At 40.4% G+C, this 25,131-nt stretch overlaps 1 protein-coding gene and 1 long non-coding RNA gene across 3 annotated transcripts in view; one reads left to right on the top strand and one right to left on the bottom strand.

The window, feature by feature from the left end:
* TSNAX (translin associated factor X) overlaps nucleotides 1-21,001 on the bottom strand; it is a 29,819-nt gene extending 8,818 nt beyond the window's left edge. The window contains exons 1-4 of one of the 2 annotated variants that reach the window (XM_029931315.1): nucleotides 20,721-21,001; nucleotides 20,189-20,293; nucleotides 16,857-16,971; nucleotides 14,213-14,343 (exon numbers count right to left, since the gene is read on the bottom strand). In XM_029931315.1, coding sequence (XP_029787175.1) covers nucleotides 14,213-14,343; nucleotides 16,857-16,971; nucleotides 20,189-20,293; nucleotides 20,721-20,760 — 391 coding nt within the window. In that variant the 5' untranslated portion in view covers nucleotides 20,761-21,001. The remainder of the gene's footprint in view (nucleotides 1-14,212; nucleotides 14,344-16,856; nucleotides 16,972-20,188; nucleotides 20,294-20,720) is intronic. The other variant, XM_029931318.1, reaches the window with a different exon arrangement.
* Nucleotides 20,107-23,167, top strand: LOC115284851. Its single transcript, XR_003905354.1, has 3 exons — nucleotides 20,107-20,209; nucleotides 21,174-21,400; nucleotides 23,021-23,167. It is a non-coding gene; the product is annotated as an uncharacterized LOC115284851 (long non-coding RNA).
* The last annotated feature ends 1,964 nt before the right edge of the window (nucleotides 23,168-25,131 follow it).

The raw sequence follows: 25,131 nt of genomic DNA, 5'->3' as shown, positions 1-25,131 counted from the left end.
GCCCGGACGAGTCGTGTGCCAGCTCAAGGTGGGAGCGCACACTTCCCGGAGCCTTCCAGCCACGGCTCAGTGACTGTCTCAGCTTACTGGGTGGCAGTCTGAAGGAGGATACTCACAAGCTGATGGCCAAGGTACAAATTCCGACCTTCAATCCAAGGTAGAAGGTATCAGAAGTGAGGTTATCGTTTAAACTAAACCAGCCCACTCTTTTTTCTCTTACAGCAATACCGCATGCAATGGTTAGTTTTAGAGGCGATTAATATTTAAGTCAGCAGGACTCCAAGTAAAGCAGATTCCCCTCCGTGACGGGGGTGGGCTGACGTTGTTCATCTACTCAGCTGAAGGCCTTCTGAACGAAGAACTGAGTGTCCCAAAACTGCAACAGAGAAACCTTGCCTGCGTTTCCAGCCTACAGATTTCAGACTCCAGACGGCAGCATCAACTCCATATTGCAACTCCAGCCTTCCAAGTCTAGTCCGCAAAGTTCATACTTGCTAGCCCCCACTATCATATGAGCCGATTCTTTAAAACAATAAAGCAACCCCTCACTTGCCCACTCTCTCCAGCTTCTCTGGAGAATCTTGACCGTGAAATGCTGGAAGGCAGAATGCTTAAGCTGAATTCACAGAATGTAACTGTGTCTATAATGCAAAACTCCTGTAACCTCTCCTTCATTTTCAGTTCCTCACCGATATCGTGCCCTCCCTTGCCTCCAGGGACTTTATGTGCTCTTCCCAAGGCAGCAGTGCTCTCCTCACTCTTTCACCTAATAAACTGTTACTAATGCTTTAGAGTTCCATGAAGTATCATCTTCTAAAGAAACTGCCTCTGACAGCCCCCATTCTAAGCCAAACCCCTATTACATATTCTCCTAATACCGTGTGCCTTTCCTTTCTAGCACTAATCAAAGTTGTGTTTCAATCATGTAAAATTCCTTATCTAACACCTAGCACTATCCCCTGGAGGGGGGTAACACCACCCTGCCTTGTGCACAGTTCCATCCCTGGTGCTTAGCCTGTCTTGCACAAACAGACACAAAAAAACACGAGTAAATGAGGTAGATCCATTTCTGAAAAACTATTTAATTTCTGAAAAACTATTTAATAATTTTTAATTGTTTTATAAGAACATTTTAATTAACAGGGAAGTGCCCATTTTGAAAAAAAACCCAAAATACGATAAATAAATAAAAAATTAAAATATAATACATACACTAGGATTATCAACAGCGGGAAACAGGAAAATCTGCTACTTAAAACATCTGGAGGAATGGCGCCTGGGTGGTTCAGTCGGTTAAGCGTCCAACTTCAGCTCAAGTCATATCTCATGGTTCATGGGTTCAAGACCCACATCAGGCTCTGTGCTGCCAGCTCAGAGCTTGGAGCCTGCTTCGGACTCTGTGTCTCCTCTCTCTCTCTGCCCCTCCCCAGCTCATGCTCTGTTTCTTTCTCAAAAATAAATAAACTTTAAAAAAAAATAAAATAAATAGATAAAACATCTGGCGACAACTCGGTGTCTCAGTTGGTTGAGCATCCAACTCTTGATTTTGGCTCAGGTCCTAATCCCAGGGTCATGGGATCGAGCCCCACTCAGTGCGGGGCCTAATTAAGATTCTCTCATCCTCTCTCTCTCTCTCTCTCTCTCTCTCACTCTGCCTCTCTCTCCTGCTCAGGCTCTCCCTCTCTCTTTCTCAAAAATAAATGAATATTAAAATGAAAAAAACATAAAAAATTTTAAAGCCTAATCTTGATTCTTAATGGATTTTATTTTTTATTTTTATACATATATATACACACATATATATATATATGTATATTTTTTTTATTTGGAGAGACAGAGAGAGACAGCGCAAGCAGGGGAGGGACACAGAGAGAGAGAGAGAGAGAGAGAGAGAGAGAATCTGAAGCAGGCTCCAGGCTCTGAGCTAGCTGTCAGCACAGAGCCCGATGGGGGGCTCGAACCCATGAACCGTGAGATCATGACCTGAGCCGAAGCCGGACACTTAACCGACTGAGCCACCCAGGCACCCCTTAATGGATTTTATTTAAACAAGATGCTATCTATAGGAGGCCATATGGTAAAACAACACTCCTCTGTGACTGGAAAAATACATTTGGCAAAACCCATCAGTTGTACGTACAGTTGTTTTATCCACACGAGCCAATAAAATATGGAAAATGGCTCCAATGAATATATTCTTAAAATAATTTGTAGTTAATAAAATCAACTAAGGACAACCAAGTCCCAGGCCTGTCCCTCATTTGTAAAACAGAAGTGCTAGACACAATGATCTGTATGGCACTTTTCCAATGCAGAATGGTAGGAACTAATCTTCCTGATGACATGTCAAAAAGAAAAAAATCTATTTAGTGAAACTAAATTATACGGCAAAAAGACAGGACCCTCAGCTGCTTCTGCAACAAAGCATTGCTGAGTGACATAAAAATCACTGGTGAGTTGTTGCTAAAATATTTGCATTCTTACAAATAAACGCATATGCAAGAATATTAAACTCACCCAATAGGGTAGACAACATAGAACTTCCCACTGTAACTATTTCTAAGTGTGTAGTTCTGTGGCATTCATTCACACTGTGGTGCAACCATCACCACCAACTATTCGAACTCACAAAACTAAAACTCTATACCCATCAGATAACTCCTACCTCCCCTTTCCTTCAAGCCCCTAACAACCAGCATTCTAGTTTCCATCTCTGAATCTGACTACGTACATCGCAGAAGTGGAATCGTATAGGATTTATCCTTTTGTGGCTGGCTTATTTCAGTTAGCACAAGGTCCTCAGGGTTCATCCACACTGCAGCCTGTGTCAAAATTGTCTTCCTTTATAGGGCTGAATAATCCTGCAGTGTATGGACACGTGAAATTCTGTTTATCCATCCGTCCATCGATGGATACGTAGGTTGCCTCCACCTTTTGGGTATTGTGAATAATGCTGTTATGAACATGAGTCCACAAACATCGCAGAGTCCCTGCTTTTTATTCTTTTGCATATATACCCAGAAGCCTCCAACATAACTTTTAAAAAATAGAAATAAAATATCAATAGTAGTTTACTAAGTCTTGAGTGTCAGTTATACAAAAGATAATGTATCTGGTACTTTACATCCATCTTTTTAATGTTCATTATAACCTTACATGACTGCATTACTATCCTTCCTTTACAGATGAACAAAGACTCAGAAGAAATTAAGAAATTCAGCCATGTCACATAGTCAAAAAACATTCCTACAATCCAGAAGCTCATGCCCTTCCCACTTTACCTGCCTTCCTACATTGGAGTCCATATAAAACATACTCACTTTTTCTCAAACTTCTCCCCCACAAAATCCCCAGTTCAGCTATCCTCCAAGCTTTAACTTTATTCCCCAGGCTCTCACACTATATGCTTTCGTGATTCCATGCTATTCTGTGCCTATGTTGCCTTCTCTCAAATCTTTTCCTAACTGTAAAAAAAGTTGAAATGTTCTGTCAAGGCAATTCTTCGTAGCCACTACATAAAACTTAGACTTCAGCTAACTGTGTCAGCCAGCTCCGAGTTCTGAACGCCAGAGTTCTGAGGGAACGAATGATGTCTTCACAACCTTCTCCTCCCCCCACCCCCAAAGACACCCTGAAGAGAGACTCAAATGAGTGAATTCTTTAAAATAATCTCTCCCTGTTCTTCCACTCTGGTTTCAGGAAACGGTAAGTGCTTTGACAAAACTATTTTAAAATCTGGTATTCAAATGTTCAGAATTATCTAATTTTACTCAATTTATAGTACTTTGGATTCAGGTCCATTAAGAAAGAAATATCCTTATAAGATAAAGTTTGAAATGATAAAAGTCAGAATTCAAGGTCTTCAAGGTATCGGATTTATTTTTTATGGGGGAAAAAAATACATATTAACCGCCTCACAATCCATCCGTGGCATCAGTCCGCATTGATGTGGATGGCTGTCAGATGTGACATTGTCAGGTGTATCTAAAGTCGCCATCTAAGTTGTCTGTGGGATGTGTTTGTTTAAAGTCACTTCAGGGATGAGGTGGCCCTTTCTGCTCCGTGGTTATTAGGTATCATGATATACCACACAGAGTTCAAGGACATCTGGCCCCAAACACTGAAAAGCATTTTTGGTTACATCTAGGTAAAAGGATGTTTAAACAAGTTATGTTTCAACTTGATAAAAAGGACATCCGCTATTTTCAGTGAATAATCCCCAAGGTGAAAAATTTCAACCTACTGCCATATTCCATCAAACAATGCCTTCCCCTTAAGCTGCTGCTGCCTTGGATGAAATCCAATTATAATTATTTACAAAATCAGCTGCCAGTAAGAGAGAAGTATGTTGCTTTTATGTAATTTGTTATTTTTCTCCAAGTTCTCCTATGAGAACACATACAAGGAAACCCAATTAAAGGCTTCTGACTATTTTTACTTATTCTTAGGATATTTAAGCAGTACACATCCAGCCCAAATCTCTATCAAAACCCATATATAGAGAAAGGCAAACAGACCAGACAGAGGTTTCACTATAAACTCACCTTTCTTTCCAGGCTCTCAGTGTTTTAAAAAATCGCCTGCCCTGTGACCCAGCAACTCCACCCCTCGGAGTACACGCAACAGCTGGAGGCACAGACTCACAAGGGCTTGTGGACAAATGTTTACAGCAGTATCATTCACGGTAACTGAAGAGCAGAAACACCCAAATGTCCATTGATGGACAGATAAACAAAGCATGGTATATATGTACAAGAGAATATGATCAAGCCTTAAAAAGTTCTGATACATGCTAGGACATATGTGAGAGCCCTGAAAACATTATGCTAAGTGACAAAAGCCAGACGCAAAAGGCCACATACTGTACAATTCTATTTATATGCAATATCCAGAACAGGCGAATCCATGGTCAAATAGTGGCTGCAGAGGCTTGGCTGGGGGATAGCAAGATGAGGAGTGACTCCTATTGGGTAGGGCATGTCCTTACTACGGGGTGATGAAAACATTCCAGAATTACGGGGCGCCTGGGTGGCTCAGTCAGTTGAGCATCCGGCTTTGGCTCAGGTCATGATTTCGCAGTTTGTGGGTTTGAGTCCCACATCGGGCTCTGTGCTGACAGCTCAGAGCCTGGAGCCTGTCTTCAGATTCTGTGTCCCTCTCTCTCTGATCCTCCCATGCTCATGCTGTCTCTCTCTCTCTCTCTCTCAAAAATAAATAAAACATTAAAAAAAATTTTTTTAAACATTCTGGAATCAGACAGTGGTGAAAGCTACACAACCTGTGGTTACAGTGAAACCTAATGAATTACAGGGCACCTGGGTGGCTCAGCTGGTTAAGCTTCCAACTTCAGCTCCTCATGATCTCACGGTTCCTGGGTTCGGGCCTCACGTCAGGCTCTGTGCTGACAGCTCAGAGCCTGGAGCCTGTCTTCAGATTCTGTGTCTCCCTCTCTCTCTGACCCTCCCCTGCTAATGCTGTCTTTCTCTGTCTCTCAAAAATAAATAAAATAAAAAAACATTTTAAAAGCTTTAAAAATTTTAAATAAAAATATTTTAAAATGAACTACACAATTTAAAAGAGTTAATTTTATGATGTATAAATTGTATCCCAATTTTTAAAAAATTACATTAATAACTATATTTTTAATTCTATTAATGTTTATTCACTTTTTGAAACACAGAGAGAGAGAGAGAGAGAGTGCAAGCGAGCAAGACAGAACATGGCAGGGAGGGCAGAGGGAGGAGGGACACATATTCCAAAGCAGACTCCAGACTCTGTCAGCACAGAACCCACAAACTGCGAGACCATGACCCAAGCCAAAGTTGGACACTTAACTGACTGAGCCATCCAGACACCCCTATTGCTATTTTTAAGAATACCACTGGAATTTTTTTTTCCAAAAGTAAGCTTTATCAGAACCCTGAAACGTTAAAGTAAAATCAGACGTAGGTTCAATTCACATGTCACTTGGCTAAAAAAAATTTACCCTTAAATATATAAATTAAACACCAAAAATATATCCATAAGCCATAGCTTTGTACAGTATATCCAATTATGCCACCAATAGTAAAACTTAAAGTTCACTAATTTGGATTTCGTCTAAATGGATATTGTCTATTTCATCAGGGCTTATACTTCAACACTGAAGAGTATGTGTTCAGAAAATAAAAAAAAACAAATTTAATTTACCACCCCATTACAGATTAATTCTGCTAAATTCCAGAAGGGAAGTAAACAAACATTTGGTAACGGTGATGTGCCAAACAAAATAAGAAATGCCTCCCATACACAAATTTCACTTAGTTTTCAAAACAACCCATGAGGCAGCTACTGTTCCCCCATAACAGGTGAGAAAACTGAAATTCACACAGGCTGTGTACTGTGCTCCAAGGTCACGGATCTAAGAGACCCCAGAGCAAACACAGAAGGTCACAGAGCTAAGAGATCCCAGAGCAAACACGGAAGGTCATGGACTTAAGAGATCCCAGAGCAAACACGGAAGGTCACGGATCTAAGAGATCCCAGAGCAAACACGTAAGCCCAAGCCTGTCTGACAGCAAAGGCTCTCTTCTCCGGAGTTGATTTTATCTGTTCAGAAAGCAAACATGGATGAGTAGAAAAGTTAATAGTAATCTGGGGATCTTCTAAATCCCTCCAAGATGACCCTGCTAAGACTAGCGGATCACATTCTCTTCCTATCTCACTTACTAGTGCTGGTAAGCCCTTAGACATCTCCTGTCAGCATTTGCAACTCCCTCACCCCTTGCGGTAATATTCCCACTCTCTTAAACAGGAACATAAATTGTTATATAAATCAGTATAAACCCCAAATTTGAAAAACATTATTATCCTACTATGCTAACCTCTATTTATTATAAAACTGCTTACCAATTGCTATAAGATAGAGCATAATTTACTTACCAAATCATTCTGATAATGCTCAAATTATTTCTTGATTTTTAGATGCTGATGGAAAGATCTTTTGTTGAATTTGTCTTTCTCTAGCTAATGAAGCCATGGTCAGAGGCATGATTTGATACTAGGAACATCATCAAACTCTTCCCACGCCTGCCTTCATTAAAATGACAGTCATTCGGTGCCCGAGGAGCCTGCCTGCGTGGGGAATTCACACAGGCCTGCCTCCATCTCAGCTTCCAACTCTCTCCACACTCCAATCTCTGTTCCTCTCTCATCGGCCCCTCTCTAACCACTGGGATATAAATACAGGGAATGGAAGTGAAGAAAGGCTTGGATGTCATTTACTAGGGGAGGAGGATGGGGGCACCCAGGACAGATCCCCTCCCCCAGACCTCTCCCCTATGTGCAGAGACAGCTGCTAGCCTCTCCATCACGGGGTGTGGCTCAAATAAAGCAAAGCTCTGCCGAACCGACCTCAGAGATTATTCCACAACCTGAGGAAATATGCTTTGCATGAAACACCTGTTTATATCCCTAGTTCCTGACAAACTTCTCAAATGCCATCTGCTTCTCCCCTTAGCACATTTCTTTGGAGGTTCACAGAAGAGGGGTCACAACTCAGCTGCACAACACACCTCGCCAGAGCTGTCCCTCTGGACTTAAAGCAACTCCCCAGTCTTCCCACCCCCAAAATAACATAATTTTGTAGCTTGCCCCCTAGCTGCACTGCACAAAACCAGAAAGTATGTTGAGGTGTAAAGAGATGTCCTTCCTGAAACTCTCCCTACCTCTGGACTTATTTTAAGAAATAATCAAGGCGCCTTCATGGCTCAGTTGGTTAAGCATCCGACTTCAGCTCAGGTCATGATCTCACGGTTCACCAGTTCAAGCTCCACATCAGGCTCTGTGCTGACAGCTCGGAGCCTGGAGCCTGCTTTGGATTCTGTATCTCCCTCTCTCTCTGCCCCTCTACAGCTCACTCACTCTCTCTCTCTCAAAAATAAACATAAAAAAATTAAAGTCAATAGGTAAATTAAATCCATATGGTAAGAAGCCAATTTTATATCTTTAGTAACATCTTGGGCAAGTTGTTTAAACCCTGTGGGATTCAATTTCCCCAGTTACGTAGCAGTAAATATAGTATCTGTAACTTAGGAAAACTGCAAAGATCACAAAAAACAATGGCTTAAAAAACTCTCTGACACAAAACACCCACTTAACACATCATTCACATTCCTGAATAAGATAATTAAAGTATTAGTTAGGGTCTGAATTTAGTTATATGCACCAAAATGTCTCAAAATTAAAACCAGTTTTCATTACTATCAGAGTGGTATAAACTAAACCACTTTTTCTTTTGAGATGGAGAACATTTTCCCCCAACTGTTAATTTCTCAACAGGAGAAAAACACAAAACAAAAACACGACAGAGCCCAACATTTTTTTAGTGACTTATTTCAAGCAACTAATTATTTGTTCACTTGTTTAACCATCCCTCGGGACAATCTGTAATCTACTCTGATAAGAAATGTGTAGAAAACAGACCTAACTTTTTGTTGTTGTTCAATTATTAGGAGGACACTCCACGTCTGAGCTCACACAAGTGGCCCTGAGGGAAATGCTCTGCATGCTGTTAGCACTATTCTTAATGAGGAAAAGCACAGAACTTCTTTAGTTCAATGCCAGAATTGTTTTATCTTCAAGTCAAAAGAACAACTATTTGGAGTAACACCAAAACAAGCATTTAACAATTACAAGCAGCAAGCTATTCAGAAGCATCATATTGTTAGCGCTACTCTAATTATAAATAACCTTATTTTATCGAATAAAGTATTGGTCAGCAAAAATTTAAGTCCCAGATACCTCTTTATTGAACTGCTTTATTCCTTAACTTAAAAAAAAAAAAAAAAAAAAAAAACCTGTTTCTATTTAAAGAACCTCATTTTAAGGACTTACTACAGAAAAGTGAGATACAGAGAACCCTTAAAATTTTAATCCAGGAGTAGGTAATCTTCAAAAAATCTGACAGTCAGTTGAGTGTCTGACTTCAGCTCAGGTCATGATCTCACGGTTTTTGAGTTCAAGCCCCGAATAAGGTTCTCTGCCATTAGCCCAGAGCTCACTTCAGATCCTCTGGCCCCCTCTCACTCTGCACCTCCCCACCTCGCCCTCTCTCTCAAAAAAAAAAAAAAAAAGAAGAAGAAAGAAAAAGAAAAAAAAACATTAAAATAATTTTTTTGAAAACAACATACAAAGACACAAGGGCCTAAAATGAAATATGGTGCTTAAAATAATCCTCAGTGACACACTGAAGGGGAAAATGAAAAGATTGCTCCCATTTTATTAATGCCCTACCTAAACTCTTTCCAAGAGTGCAGTGCTTCCTTCCTAACTTAAAAAGCACTCTGACTCAATGAAATGTCCCTTTTGCCTTTTTTCTGCATTTCTCTGTTTTGCTCTATGAGCCAAGTGCAACTTTCTAGGTTTCTTTCCATACAACTATTTATATGGTCCTCGCTCTGGCTTAAAGTCTTTCCTTACACCTTACACAGGGATGGATGAAAAACATACCAAATAGATTACGGGGCCAAATCAAGCAGATCTACAATGTCCCACCAGAACTTTAAATTGCCTGGATTCATAGAGCTTAACCTTGAACTCATTTGAAATTGAGAGGTTTAAATACATCATCACATGACAACGCACCAACATTGTGAGGAAAATATACAAGTTTTTACATAAGTACAAAAGTTTTAGGCACGGGTTGAGGTCAAAGTGAAGACCACTGCAGTCAGCTTTTATTATACATATTACGTTGCCATGAATTTTTACGAGATAGGCTTACTGCATGATGTGACAGAAAAACGACCAAGCTTATGGAAGTTATTCAAACTCTTGCCTTTAGTTGCCCAAGTTAATAGAATGTTTAGAAGCTGCAGAATGGGATTTGTTTACCCTGATGCAGTAAGACATTAGAACCATACTGCTTCTTCAGATCAAGGACTTTCTAGAAACTGAGAGAGATCCAACTTGCTCCTCACTACCAACTCCACCACCCAGTACAGTCCTTGAGATTATACACTCGTACCTATGTATACACAGCAGGACCATGGTGACTGAAATCGGCCTGCTGTGGATCTGTCTTTAGTGTGGTCAAAGCTACTACTGCAGCTCTAGGCAAGGGAACAAGAGCACTGAGTCACCCAGACTCTTCATGACGTATTTATCACGTCAACAAATGATAAACACCAGTGCTCCTGATCTATTTCCATGAAGAGACCTCAACGTGACCCTGGCCTGGAAATGCCACTTTTGGATTCCGGTCAACTCTCAGAACTGACAAAAGTCAATGAGCTGGATGCTTAACCTTACCTCTGCCCCAATCCCTTCCACTGGAAGAGGTAGATACAAAATTAGGAGACCAAACACAACAAGGCTAATGTTGCCACAAATGTTATCTGCCCAGCCTAACAAGTAGAAATGTCAGGGTGCCCAACAGAAACCTCACCAAAGGGATTCTGACAAAGAATATCATTAATATGAATGGCAGTGCTGTTTTTACTAAACATGGCACATATTTTCACCACAAGACTGCCACGATGAGGTTTTTCAAAGTTGTATTTATTTAACTAATCTCTATACCCAACATGGGCTCGAACTCACAACCCTGAGATCAAGAGTCACACACTCTTCTGAGTAAGCCAGTCAGGTGCCCCTCCCATGAAGAGATTATTGATGTGATCTCCCAATACAAAGATCTGCTCTAAAGGAACTAAGAAAATGCCAATAGTGACTTTGTTAAAAAAAAATAATAATTTACATAAACTGTATAAATCTTAAATGTTTAACTTAATGAATTTTTACATACATGTACAACTATGTAACACCACCCAGCTAAAAATAGAAAACATTTCTATCACTCCAGAAGGTTCCCTCATGCCACTCGTCAGAAACGCCTGCCCCGACCTCCACCCCTAGACAACCACTATCCTGCCTTCTAACTCCCTGGATTAATTTTGCCTTTTTTTGAACTTCACTTAAGTAGAATTATACAGTAGATACTCCTTTGTGTCTGCTTATTTTTCCCAACAGAAGTATGTGAGATTCATACTTGCTGGTATGCATGTTTATCGATTTTTATTGCTATGTAGTATTACATTGTACAAATAGACCATCATGTATTTATCAACTCTCCTGTTGACGGACGTCTGGGTCATTTTTCAGTTTTAGAATATCATGACTAAAGCTGTTACGAGCTTTCCTGCCTGTCTTTTGGTGACATAAGCCTCACTTTCATTGGGTACATGCCCAGAAGGGATCATATAGTAGGAGCATGTTTCTAGCTACATACTGTCAAGTATTTTAAAGCGGTTTTGTCAGTCTTAGTGCACCTGGGTGGTTCAGTCAGTTGAGCACCCGACTCTTCATTTCAGCTTAGGTCATGATCGCAGGGGGATGTGATCAAGCCTGCTTGGGATTCTTTCTCTCTCCTCTCTCCCACTTTGCCCCGCTCTCCTGCTCATGCTCACTCTCACTCTCTAACAATAATAATAAAGTGGCATCCTCAGGGGTGCTTGGGTAGCTCAGTCAGTTAAGCATCTGACGCCTGACTTTGGCTCAGATCATGATCTCAAAATTTGGGAGTTTGAGCCCTGTATTGGGCTCTGCACTGACAGCGCAGACCCTGCTTGGGATTCTATCTCCCGTTCTCTATGCCCCTCCCCTGCCTACTTCTTTCAAAATAAATAAAAATAAACTTTTTAAAAAAGTGGTATCATCTGTCTTTATAATGAATCATGCTGGTGAGCGAATGGTATCTCATTTGACTTTACTTTGCATCACTCTAGGGACTTAGCACCGTTTCAGATGCTTCTTGGCCATATGAATACTCATTTTTATGAGGCCCCTCTTCAAGTTTTTTGTCTCTACACCTAACATTGGACTTGAACTCATGACCCAGAGATCATGAATCCCAAGCTCCACCAACTAGCTAGCCAGAAGCCCCTGTTCATTTTTAAAATTGCTTGTCTTCTTGATCTGCAGGGATTCTGTGTATGCATCCCTTTTCCAAGGCACGTAGATAGTCTTCTCTCAGACTTCAGCTTGCCTTTTCACTTAAGAAAATGAGGTCTTCTGATAAATGATGTGTTAATTTTGATGAAATTCAACTGATCCATTTTTCCGTTAGCAATTAATGCTTGTGTCATTTTTTACATTTATTTTGAGAGACAGCATGAGCATGGGAGGGGCAAAGAGAGGGAAGGAGGGAGAGTATCCCAAGGAAGCTCCGCCCAGTCAGAGTAGAGCCGGGAACGGGGCTTGACACAGGGCTTGACACGAGCTTCATCCATGAACTGAGTCAAGACCAGCCCCAGATGCTCAACGGGGTGAACCACCATGGTGCCCCAATTTTTTTTTAAGTTTATTTATTTTGAGAAAGAGACAGAGTGTGTGTGCACCCATTGGCAAGTGGGGGAGGGAAAGAAAGGGGGAGAGAGAATCCCAAGCAGGCTCTGCACTGTCAGCACAGAGCCTGACATGGGGCTCAAACTCAAATTGTGAGATCATGACCTGAGCCAAAACCAAGAATCAGATGCTTAACCAGTGACTGGGCCACCCAGGCACCACACTTCTTGTGTCATTTTTAAAAAAGCTTTTCTGCTACAAGACAATGAAGATATTATCATATGTTCTTTATGAGGCTTGTTTCAGCTTTTGCTTCATCCATCTCACCGATACTCAGATCTTCTCTCCCAGCCCTGCCGAATCTGTCATGGTCAAGGTCATGCCGCATGACAGCACAGACTGAGTTCATTAAACCTTTTTCATTATGTGCACTATTACTTAAAAAAACAAATCTGAGGGTAAATAACAATGATAGAAATGTACTCTAATGACACTTCATACAACTGTTTGAGTTATCACTTCAGTTTCTAGTAATATACCCCTGCTTTAACTGAGATAAGCAGGTACTTTCTTTCACTGATATCAAAAGATATTTTGGTTGCCAAAGGTGGGAGGGAGATGGGCAAAATAGGTGAAGGGACTCAAAAGGTACAAACTCGTGAAGTCCTAGGGATACAATGCACAGCATGGCAACTATAGTTAATAATATTATAGTGCATACATACATACATACAACGTACACCTAAAACTAACATAATGTTATATGTCAGTTATACCTCAATAAAAAATACACACACACAAACATGTGACCCTTGAACATGGGTTTCAACTGCAATAGTCCATATATATGTGGATTTCTCAATAAATATAGTATAGAACTATAATTGCATTTTCCTTGTGTTTTTCTTAATATCTTTTCTCTGTATTGTAAGAATATAGTAAAAGCACATAATATACAAAATGCATGTTAAAAAACTGTTTACATTACTGTTACAGCTTCCAGCCAATGGTTGGCTATTGGTAGTTGAGTTGTGGGAGTGTCAAAACATTCATGCAGATTCCTGGCTGTGCAAGGGGTCAGCGCCCCGATCCCGGCACTGCTCAAGGGTCAACTGTACATATAAACATTGAGCAACAACAACAAAAGACATTTGAACATACTACAGATTGCCATTTCTGAAAACAAGTGGAATTATAAATGTTCACACCAAAATGAGCAGGTACACAAAAACTCATTTCTCAGGATGAATGACTTGAGTTCAGTGGAATCTGCTATTTGATAGAAAGAGCATATAATTCCCCATACTTCTGCAAATATGAATCAATCTCTGACTTGGTCCTCCTTAATTATATAGTACCTCTCCCATCAGTGAACTCACATTAAAAAAACGATGAAGAGACAAGAACTAAGCACTTTAATTATTTATGCGATTGATGTGTATATATTGGAAGTGATTTGTGTTTATATAAAACCCAGTGCTATCTTAAAATTCTACTATGGAATCACGCTGTAATGTCTGGGTCCCTCTGGCTTAGGTGACACATTCCCTTTTATGAGCCAACCAAAATTGAAACTTAGAGCCACCAGTAAGATGTCCTCACAGCGGGAGAGGAGATGTGCCCTGTCTGAATACCCTATACACTCAAAAATAAATACAGTTCACTCTGTTAGGTCTTTTTTGAATTACTTTATTAAAATCTATCAATGACTATTCCACACAGTTAGAAAAATAAAGCCAATTAATGTTTTTGGATTATCTTTACATTATTATTCAGAAGTCCCAATGTTTAAAGCCAGTGATATTTCAAATGTCAATTAAAATTAATGCAACCCACACACAGATCACGTAACACACTGGTTTAAACACTAAGGTGCAGCCCGACTCACCTGTGGTGATGGCTCTGTGGAACTGATGCATGTCTTCTCCCGAGAGCTCCTGGGCTACTTGCAAGATCTTCTGTCTCACACCATCCAATTTCATTTCTGATTCTGTCAAAATCTCTTCCATATCAGGAGCACTATAATTAATATATCAGCCAGACACTTTGTTAGTGAAAAACTGAAATAATCTAAATATCAATAAACATAGGACTGAATTAATATTGTATCTGGATGCTTCTAACTCAAAACCACAATTTTACTTTATTAATTATATTTATTAAAAAATATGTAAAATCAATTTAAGAAACAAAACAGATGAACATATGGGAAGTGGCAGGAAGAGAAGAGAGGGAAATAAACCACAAGAGACTCTTAATGATAGAGAACAAAGTATGGGTTGATAGAGGGAGGTGGGTGGGGGGTGGGCTAAACAGTGGTGGGTACTAAGGAGGGCACTTGTGATGAACACAGGCTGTTGATGTAAATGATGAATCATTGTATTCTACTCCTGAAATCAATATTGTACTATGTGTTAACTAAAATTTAAATTTAAAAAAAGGAAAAAAAATTTTAAATCAAATCAAAATATGTAAAATCAAAAAAAAAAAAAGATAAAATCAGGGGTGTCTGGCTGGCTCAGTCATTAGAACATACGACTCTTGATTTCAGGGTCATTAGTTCAAGTTCCACATTAGGCACAGAGATTTTTTTTTTAAAAGTGCATAAAATATGAAATCTGTTCAGTGACAGTAGCTATCTTTGCAGTGTGACTGACTTCTTTCATTCAGTATCTTATTTTTCTACAATTTATTCTAAAGATTACTATTTTCTAAGTTTACTATAATAAGAATTTATTTTCGGTAGAGAAATACTTACAAAATGACTTTACATAATAACACGGCTTTTTCTAAAATATTAAGATCCCCTGCCACAGTTCAATTATTTATTTAAACTGATGAATACTGATGTCAATTGTTTTTAAATTGCAATTTGCATTGAAAAAATGTTCCTAACTAATCAAAACAGTGTTGCTTCTTTCCATAAGCTCAGGTTCAAAAATAGTTTATATTCCTTCCATAATGTAAGCTGAGAACTCATGAAAAAAATAAGCAAAAAATTTTAGAGTCAGGTTAAGATAAAGAAAAGGTTAACAATGCCACATTTCAATAAATCTATGTATGGCAAATTCACCTCCACTTAATAGAATAAAACTAAACTATTAGAAACTTATCTTAAAAGTTGCAAATGAGTGAATACTTTAGTAATATTTTTAATAAAATATGACAAATTATATTCAGCCTTTCTTAAATGCTTTATAAGATACATAGTGTAAATCCTCCTAGGGACATTTGTAACAATCTCTCCCTGGGCATGGGGGAGGGGCACTTTCCTGTTTCTTTTTTTTTTTTTTTTCCTAATGTCTTATTTTATTTTTGGGAGAAAGAAAGAAAGAGCAGGGGAGGGGCAAGGAGAGAAAGGGAGACACAGAATGCAAAGCAGGCTCCAGACTCTGATCTGTCAGCACAGAGAGCTGTCAGCACAGAGCCTGATGTGGGGCCTAACGCATGGATGCTAAACTGACTGAGCCACCTAGGTGCCCCAGAGTGGGCACTTTCTAACCTCATGTAAAATAGAGAAGCAAAGAAAGCTGATTAAACAAAAAAGGAAGCCAACAAAGAAGCAAAAATGAAAAACAAAGATATCCAGCTGCATTCATTAGAAATTCCTGAATCCTTAAAATTCATTTTCCTCCTCTGCTTAGGCTAGTTTAAGCTGTTTTCTTTTATATACATACAACCAAGGAATCTAGGATATATACAGAGCCTACACAGAAAAATAAAATAAAATAATACAGAGAGGAATTTCAAAGAAAAGATGCCTCAGAGCTGCAAGAAAAGGAACTTTAAAAAAAATTAAATAGTCAGTCGTATCATATGCTGCAAAAATATAAAATAAGAGTCTGTACTAGACTTGGCAATACCAGGGTAACAAGGACAATGTCAATAGTTGTGAGGAAGAACAGCATATTGCAATGAGTTGAGAAATGAACGGGACGATAAAGCAGATTTCCACGTTTATCTAATACTGAAATTTTGCATGTATCATCTAAATAAAGCTTTACTATAATAAACTCTAGTAAATCACTAGAAATTTAATATTTTCACAAACAATACCTATGTCACTATGCACTCTTAACAACACAAAATTCCTGGTTGCTCTGAAAATAAGAACTCTCCCTTCTCAGGAAGCCTGGGTGGCTTAGTCAGTTAAGTGGTCCAACTTTGGGTCATGTCATGATCTCAGGTTCGTGGGGTTCAAGCCCCACACTGGGCTCTGTACTGACAGTGTGGAGCCTACTTGGGATTCTCTCTTTCCCTCTCTCTGCTCCTCCCCCACTCACACTCACTTCCTATCTCAAAAATAATAAATAAACTTAAAAAAAAAAACCTTTCCCTTCCTAGTCTAATTAAAATATTTATTCTTAAAATCTTCTTGCTGCTAACATCCTCCAATCCCACGATTCATAGAATAATTCACAGGATCTTCTAAGAGGTAGATACTGTCCACTAAAGCATAAAGCATTACAAAGTATATATATAACACATATCAGACTATAAGCAACCATAACAAATTTGAGATATTTACTTACCTTGTAATTCTATGGAGGAGAAAAATTGTCCTTTTACTTTCCACAGTTATATCCCGACTAAGTTTCACAAGTCTCTCATATTTGTCATGTCTTGCATCAAGTTCCTGCTGAAATGCTAAGAACACACCATTACAGCCATAAGCATGCACATTCTATCCTTTGAGCCCATCATACACTGTTATTAGGCACAACAAAGAAACTATTATTTACTCTATAAAAATGAAGAGTATGTCATCTCATTTACTTTTAAAGTACTTGGAAATCACAGACTGCTGAGAACCAAAATATTCTCTCTTTGAACACAGGTATGCTTTAACTGGGTTTTGCCACTCACGGCCTCACAATAAGATGTATATATTGTAAAAAAAAAAAAAAATTCTCACCTAGTAAACATGAGATTGTTATCACCGAACCATCACACAAGACTTTACAAAAATTACTTCTAATACCTAAGTTATGTAACATTTTTAATTACCTTCTGTTAACCACATGCAATATTATCTGCCCCTCAAAAAAAGTTGAATTTAACTTTAATTAAAAAATTAAAGTTTATAACTTTTAATGACATCAACTTGAAGTTGCTGAATTTCCAAGCCCTAGTCACTGAAATACCCAATAACCACTTAATTCCTTACTTAACAACCACTTTATTTCAGAAGCATTGTCACCCCCAAAGACACAGCAAACTGCCTGCCCTATAGGGAGCACCCAGATGTACTTTGCATGAATTAAAAACCCCAGAACTTGAATAAACTATCAACCAAAAAACAGGTTGACAAGGAGCAGACATGTGTTCTTTTATTACTGAGATAATAATTAAGCTCAGATTTTGTCTAATACTTCAAGGCAATCAAATGTTTTTACTTATTATAAATATTAACGACCCCTGTGAATTAAACACTATGAATACAAAGTTAAATAAAACAATTCCTATCCTCAAGCATAGTCCAGTGTAAGACAAAGGTGTGAACAAATAAATAAAACACACACTAAATATATGTGAAGATTCAGGAAAGCAGGGTCTGCATTCTTCCTGTTCCCTCCTAACACATACTAGAACATGGTAAATGCTCAATCAATATTTCATGACTGAATGAATAATGAATAAGTGCAATGTCTGTCAATAAATTTGCTTGAGAGAAAAATCACAAAGGCTTCAAAGGAAGAAGCTACTTGAGCGGGGTCTTGAAGAAAACCACAGTTCACCAGATGGACAATGGGGGCACCAAATGAGAGGCAGCTCCGAGCTTCAAGAATTATGCATTAAAGGGCAGACAGAAACATACAAAAGCGGCATGTGCTTGGAAACAAGTAGCTCCGTATGGGATACGTCAGGGTGTATCAGGATGGGGCACAGTTGGCCCACTGCAGCTTTCCCACTGTATATAGTCATATCGGTACACTCTCCACTCAATCACAAGTGGTCTCGTACCTCTGAAGATCACTGTGGGTGCTGTGGTTTTAAAATATGCCCACACATTAAGGAGGGCACTTGTTGGGATTGATGTAAGTAATGAATCACTGGATTCTACTCCCACAGCCAAAACCATGTATTGGGTGGACCTCGAGGGAGTCATGCTAAGCGAAGTAAGTCAGGCGGAGAAAAACAGATACCATATGTTTTCACTGTTAAGTCTAACAGGAGAAACGTAACAGAGGACCATGGGGAGGGGAAGGGGGGAAAAAGAGGGAGAGGGAGGGAGGCAAATCATGAGAGCCTCCTGAATACTGAAAACAAACTGAGGGCTGAAGGGGGAGGGGGAAAGGGAAAGGGGGGTGATGGTCATGGTGAGGGGCTCTTGTGGGGAAGAGCAGTGGGTGTTATATGGAAACCAACTTGACAATAAAGTATATAAAAAATGAAATAAAAATATAAACAGATGAGATTACTAAAAAAAAGTAAAAATAATAAAAATGTGGTGTGTATATACACACACACACACACACACACACACACAGGAATCCTACTCAGCAATGAAAAGTAATGAAATCTTGTCACTTGCAGCAACGTGGATGGAACTGGAGGGTATTATGCTGAGTGAAACAAATCAGATAAAGACAGATTATCATAGGATTTCACTCATGTAGAATTTGAGAAACTCAACAGATGAACATTAGGGAAGGGAAGGAAAAATAAGATAAAAACAGAAAGGGACGCAAACCGTAAGAGACTCTTAAATACTGAGAACAAACTGACAGTTGATGAAAGGACAGTGGGTTAAACGAGTGATGGACATTAATAATGAAGGGCACTTTTTGGGACGAGCACTGGGTGTCACACCTAAGAGATGAATTACTGGGTTCTACTCCTAAAGCTAAGACTACACTGTACATTAAGTAACTTGAGAATGAATGAATAGATACAATAAAATATGCCCACAGATTATTTGAGACTCCCTTCAATACTGGAAACTAATTCCCTTACCCTTAAATATGAAGCAGTTTTTAAACTGCCTCATTCCTAACAAAAGGTAGCAAAAGTGACCGTGTATCATGTCTAAGATCAGGGTGCAAGGACACTGTGGCTTCCTCCGGGCACTGACTGGGGGAAGTGGGATGCCTAACATCAGGACACTCCAGGAGCACCATGGAGGAGACCACGTGAGGAAGTGTGAGGAAGTGAGAGCTGTGTGTTGGCAGAAAGCCTAAACTGTCAGTTGCTTTGACTCCGCCAGCCCCAATCCAGCCTTCAGATGACAGCAAGTTAGAAATGACAACTCAGGCCCTCTCCGGTTCCTGAACCACAAGACCTGTAAGGTATAGGAGAGTGGGTGGAGAATACAGGAAGGAGAATTTCCTTTTGAAGTTTGTTTTAAAATGAAGAGCAACTTGACCTAGTGAAAAGGACTGTGAAAAAATACATAACATACACATAAACACTATATATACAAACAGTATATACACAGCATGTACATATATGACTTCCTAATAGAGGAGTTCCCACTCTGTGCATGTGTTAGATTCAAAACAAAAATGTAGTCCGTCTTCAAGTCTGAGGAAACAAAACCATCACATGCTTAGAAGTTCATTAGCTACATATGTGTACATATATACACCTGACAATTATTTATATATCAAGTACACAATAATTGTGTACTGATGTTAACTTCACCCGTAGAACTATAATATAAAAAAAAAAGTCAAGACTTAAGTAATCTCGACTTTAATGGCAGACCTGGCACCATAGCCAACCTCCAGGAAAAGTAAGAGCCACACACGCACATCTGTAATTATGACGGGCTCTTTTGTGTGTGTGCAAAACACGTCTAACATCCTTGTTACAACCTCTTTAGTTCTCTTCCCTTCGCCAACTTACAGCACAGAGAACTTACATTTGAAGGCCAACATCACAGGTGAAGATGAATTAACATCCTTCCCTTCTCTTCTCTGGTTATGTGGGAAATTGTCATGCTTCCTTTTCCTGAACCCTCCTGATCCTTATGTAGAGAAGGAGAAAGAAGTTGGACAGGGCTCTTCCACCAAGACTTGACAAAACGTAACGCCAGCTAACCCCTTCCTTCCTCTTAAGCCGGCGCCCACGGGGCTCTCGCCTTACAGGCGTTCCCAGGGGACTAGCAGAAAAGCAGCCCAGCCTCTTCTTCCCAAACCTTAAGCTCCCCTTACTCAGGCCTCCACCAATGGCTTCCCTGATCTGGCACAAGGTGGAGCAATTACCGAACTAATATTAAAAATAACAGCTCGAGGGTTTAAGTAAAAAGAGGTGTCAATGGGACCAATGTGGCCCGGAATTCACAGGGGCCGCCGCCTCCCCGAGCCTGCAAGGGGACAAGGCATCCCTCAAGGGTGAAAATAAGCGGAAAATCCAACAAGGATGGAGATCCTCCCCCTTTGAAAAAAAATTACGCCCAGTGCCGCCGAAGACGCCACCTTCTTTGCTGCTCATGTCGTCACGGCCTACGGCGAGATGAGCGGACAGTAAGGGTCTTGGAGCCGGCGGAGTGCGCAAGGTGCCGGCCAAACAGCCTGCGGAGGAGCCCTTTGCGGCCGGCCGACGTCGACGCACTGCCCGGAAGCGCGCTCCCGCAGCCACTCACACCTCTCCCTCCGCCCGCGCACACTTCCGGCCTGCACGACGGCCCGCACGACGGCCCGGCCGCCACTGAATCCGTCCCGTGCACGGCCCGGGGGCCTCGCGCCCGCGCGCCGTTGCCGCGGCTGCCCTCTGCTGTGCCTGAGGACAGACCGACTTTACACACTTCACTGCCTGCTCTGTTAATAAAACAGACGACGGAAGCGAGGCGTGTGTGAAAGTGGAAAGAGCCAGAAGATATACGTGATATTTTTGGTTTTCTCCAGGCACCTTTGGAACACCCCCACGTTCCCTCCGCGTGGACCCAGCCTCTCCGCGCAATGAGTTGTGGGGATTGTAGTTCGCCCGCCGCAGCTGGCCCTGCGGCTCTCCCGACCAGGCTGTGAGGAGGAGCGAGTCCTCGATCACCTATGGGAAGGTCTTTTCAGCCTCGACGCCGAACCTTGGGGCGTTGGGAGTTTAAACTTTCCATTCCTGGAAGTGACACCCGGAGGTAAAACGCTAGAAATATGCAAATCAGCAAGCGTTCTGTCTGACGGGGGTAAAGCCCGCCCTCTGCGCTCCTCCCTCTGGTTCTCCGCCTGTCTCTCCCTTTCCTCGTCCTCCTCCTCCGCGATCTCGCTTTACTACCTTTTCCCTGGTCCTCGGGAGCCTGGCTGCCTGCTGGCTCCGCCACTGAGTGGCCTTGCGACCCCGAGGGTAATTTACCTCTGTTCCTCAGTTTCTTTATCTGTAAAATATGATAGAATGGTACCTGCTTCCTCGGTTTATTTGAGGACAAAGTGAGATAAAGCGAAGACTCTTGGAAGAGTGTCTTTTTCGCATACTAAATGCTCAGTTAAATATTAGCTTTGATACCCTTCTCCCAATGTTGCCCTCCAAGAAGGAAGACAGACAGAAAGAGAAGTTGGTAATAATAGTAACAGGTGTGTGCCACTAGGTGGTGAGTTTATTTGGGACAGGTACTGCTACATCTTACTAGACTGACTTCTATGAGGAAACCCCCCTCCCCACCCCAGGACCCATAGTGCTCGTAAGCCTCTGTAAGTGGTTTTTGAAAAATGACGTTTATGTGCTCAAGGTGGGTAACTAAGTAGCAACCCAGCATCTTCTAGATAAAACTCAGGGTAAGGCGTGGTAAATAGGAGGGCCTGGGCCTGGTAGAGAAAACACAAGCCTATTTGGTTGTGCTTTCTCTGAATAATCTTTGTGTCGTGTGCACATGTTGTACACACGGTCTTTACTCCTAGTTAATTTAGGAGCAAAGAAACAGTAAATGAAACAATTTGGCTAGACTGTGGCGGAAGGTATTTTCAAGCCGCAGGCAGGAATGTCATAGGAAGGTTTTGTGCCCTGGGTAAGCTTTAGAGTCTCTCCCGACTCCGAACCAAGAAGGTGACAACCACCCATGCGTACCTATCTGCAGACCCACTGCTGTCTGAAGGCATGAATTGATTCACCAAATTCCTTGTGGGTTAAATAGGCTCTGAGGACTTGATTTATAGATTTGGGGCAAATAATTCTGAGTTTGTAAGAGGTCTGACCCTGCTAACCAGCATCCCCCTTCCCTGATTAGAGATAACTTGACCATGGGGCGCTGGGAGGGAACCCTCTGATACAAATACAATCATCTTACTGTGACTCCTCTAGATCCAGAGAAGCCAGTAACTTAAGAACATCTTTAAAGTCAGTATTTATTATACCAGTCTGAGAAAAGGGTATTTTTTACTAATTCTGCTGGATTGGCAGCTCTGAAGACCTCAACTGTCCAAAACACCTAGATCGGCCATATTTATTTTCTTTCCCCGCCCACCCCTCCCGTTCAGCTGTTTACAGCTATGTTACCCGAACAGCTTTTCACTGCTTCCCATGACAATTAGAACACAGTTTCATAACCCGCGATGACTTAAACAACTTCAGGGACTCTTTGCCCGCACTTATTTGCATATGCAGACCAGGTGTCCAGTCTGTAGGTGCCCCTTTGTGAGGAAGTCCCTCCCAACCTCTGGTAGCCTGCAGAAGGCGTCTCCACCTTGTTTCCTTGTTTTGTTGCTTCAGATGCATGCACAGGGTCCGGGTATTTGGCAAAACATATTTTTGTTTGCTTTTAAAGGAGAACAGCCACTCCAGGTTGGGAAGCAGAAGGTAAACATTTTCAGCAAGACCTCACTTTTTGGAATGGTTTTCCTTCCTCCTCTTCTTGTTGCATTTCATTTGCCCACATTTGACTCCGAATAAAGCTCTAACCTGTTTTTATAAATCCTCACATTTGTCACCTTTATAGAGAAAAAAAATCTGATATTAAAATAGTTTGAGGTATTTTAAAAAATCACATAATCAACCAACAGAAGAAATATAGGTTCTCAAAATGTTTTCGATTTTAGCTTTTACTTTATGGTGTAGTTATTAAGTAAATTCCAGTGAGGGGGGGCATCATGGGAAATTGCCAGAATCTTCAGAGACTAGTTTTAAAGCAATAACCATAATATTTGCCTGTAGGGTCTGAAGTGCTATTGTGAGGTGTATACACACCAATTCACAGATTTATTTTTCAGGTGTATACACACCAATTCACAGATTTATTTTTCAGGCTATGCTAGGACGTGGTAGGAGAAAATTATTTCCCTTCTAGTTCTTTACTGGAGCGGGAAGCTGGTATTTGAGGGAGTAGAATGGGGTGGGCACAATGAGATACCTCTTCACAGCTACCAGGATGGCTGTAATAAAAATAAATGGATCACAAGTATTAGTGGAGATACCAAGAAATTGGAACTCTCATCGTTGCTGGTAGGAATGTAAAATGGTGCAACAGTTGTGGGAAGACCAGTAATCTCAAAAAGTTAAGCATAGAATCATCATATGACCCAATAATTCCACTGCCAAGTATATTCTTTGTACACAGATGTTCATAGCAGCACTATTCACAGTAACGAAAAGGTGGAAACCAGCCAAATAGACAGCAACAAACGGTAGGTCAACAAAATATGGAACATTTCTATAATAGAGTATTACTTAGCAACAAAAAAGAATGAAATACCATCCATACTACAATTTGAATGAACCTTAAAAACATGCTAAGTGAAATAATCCCATCACAAAAAGAGCAGACATTTTTGTCATCATAGTATGGGATTCCATTTTTGAAATGTTTAAAATATGCAAATCTATTCAAAGCAGATTTACAGTTATTTGGGGTTGAGAGATGGGAGGACAGGGGAAGGATTGCTAAAGTGTATGGGGTTTCTTTTTTGCGGTGATAAAGATGTTCTAAAATTGTGACAATGGTTGCACATATCTGAATATATTGAAAACTGTTGTATTTGTCACTTTAAATCAATGAATTGTAGATAAATGAATTATATCAACAAAGCTGTTAAAAAAATGTTCTAAAGGGTGATGGAAAACATTCATTTCAAATCCTATAAGTATATTCAAGTAGATATATCGACATACTTCAGTGTTACTGAGGAAGAGCCTTAAACAACGTGCCTGAGGGGTGCCTGAGGGGCTCAGTCGGTTTAGCGTCTGACTTCGGCTCAGGTCATGATCTCACAATCCATGGGTTTGAGCCCCACTTCGGGCTCTGTGCTGACAGCTCAGAACCTGGAGCCTGCTTCGGATTCTGTGTCTCCCTCTCTCTCTGCCGCTCCCTCACTCATGCTCTGTTTCTCTCTGTCTCAATAATAAATAAAAGCATTAAAAAATAAATAAACAATACGGCTTACATTTATTTTTTAAAATCTATAATTAAAAAGATACAAAGTACTTTAACCTTACAGATTTGATGATGTTCAGTAGATATTGCCATGCCTAGTTTATGCCTGGCAATGTGATTTGTGCCGTAGAGAACACAGCCATTTTCAACTTGTTCAACAAATATTTATTGAGCACCTACCATGCACATATACTGTTCTAAGGATTGCTGATTTCTAGGCACATGAAGTTTGTTTTCTAATGAGATGAGACAGACGAGGACAAATTAAGCATAAAGCATTAGAAAGTGATCATTGCTATAGAGAAAAATAAAGTGAAGGAAAGAAAAAGATATGAAGGATAGGGTCGCCAGGGGTGAGGGTAAGAGTTGCAACTGACATAGAGTAGTTGGAAAATACCTACTAAGAAGGGGGCATGGCTTGCAAATAGTGGGGTGTTTTTCCTTCCCTGTAGGCTAGTAATTCTTCTCTTTCTCTCCTTTATTATTATTTTTCTTCTGTTCTCTACTGC

Source organism: Suricata suricatta, chromosome 2, assembly GCF_006229205.1.
Source record: "Suricata suricatta isolate VVHF042 chromosome 2, meerkat_22Aug2017_6uvM2_HiC, whole genome shotgun sequence".
Taxonomy (NCBI): domain Eukaryota; kingdom Metazoa; phylum Chordata; class Mammalia; order Carnivora; family Herpestidae; genus Suricata; species Suricata suricatta.
Note: the sequence above shows the minus strand (reverse complement) of the source record. Positions and strands in the feature narration are given on the sequence as shown.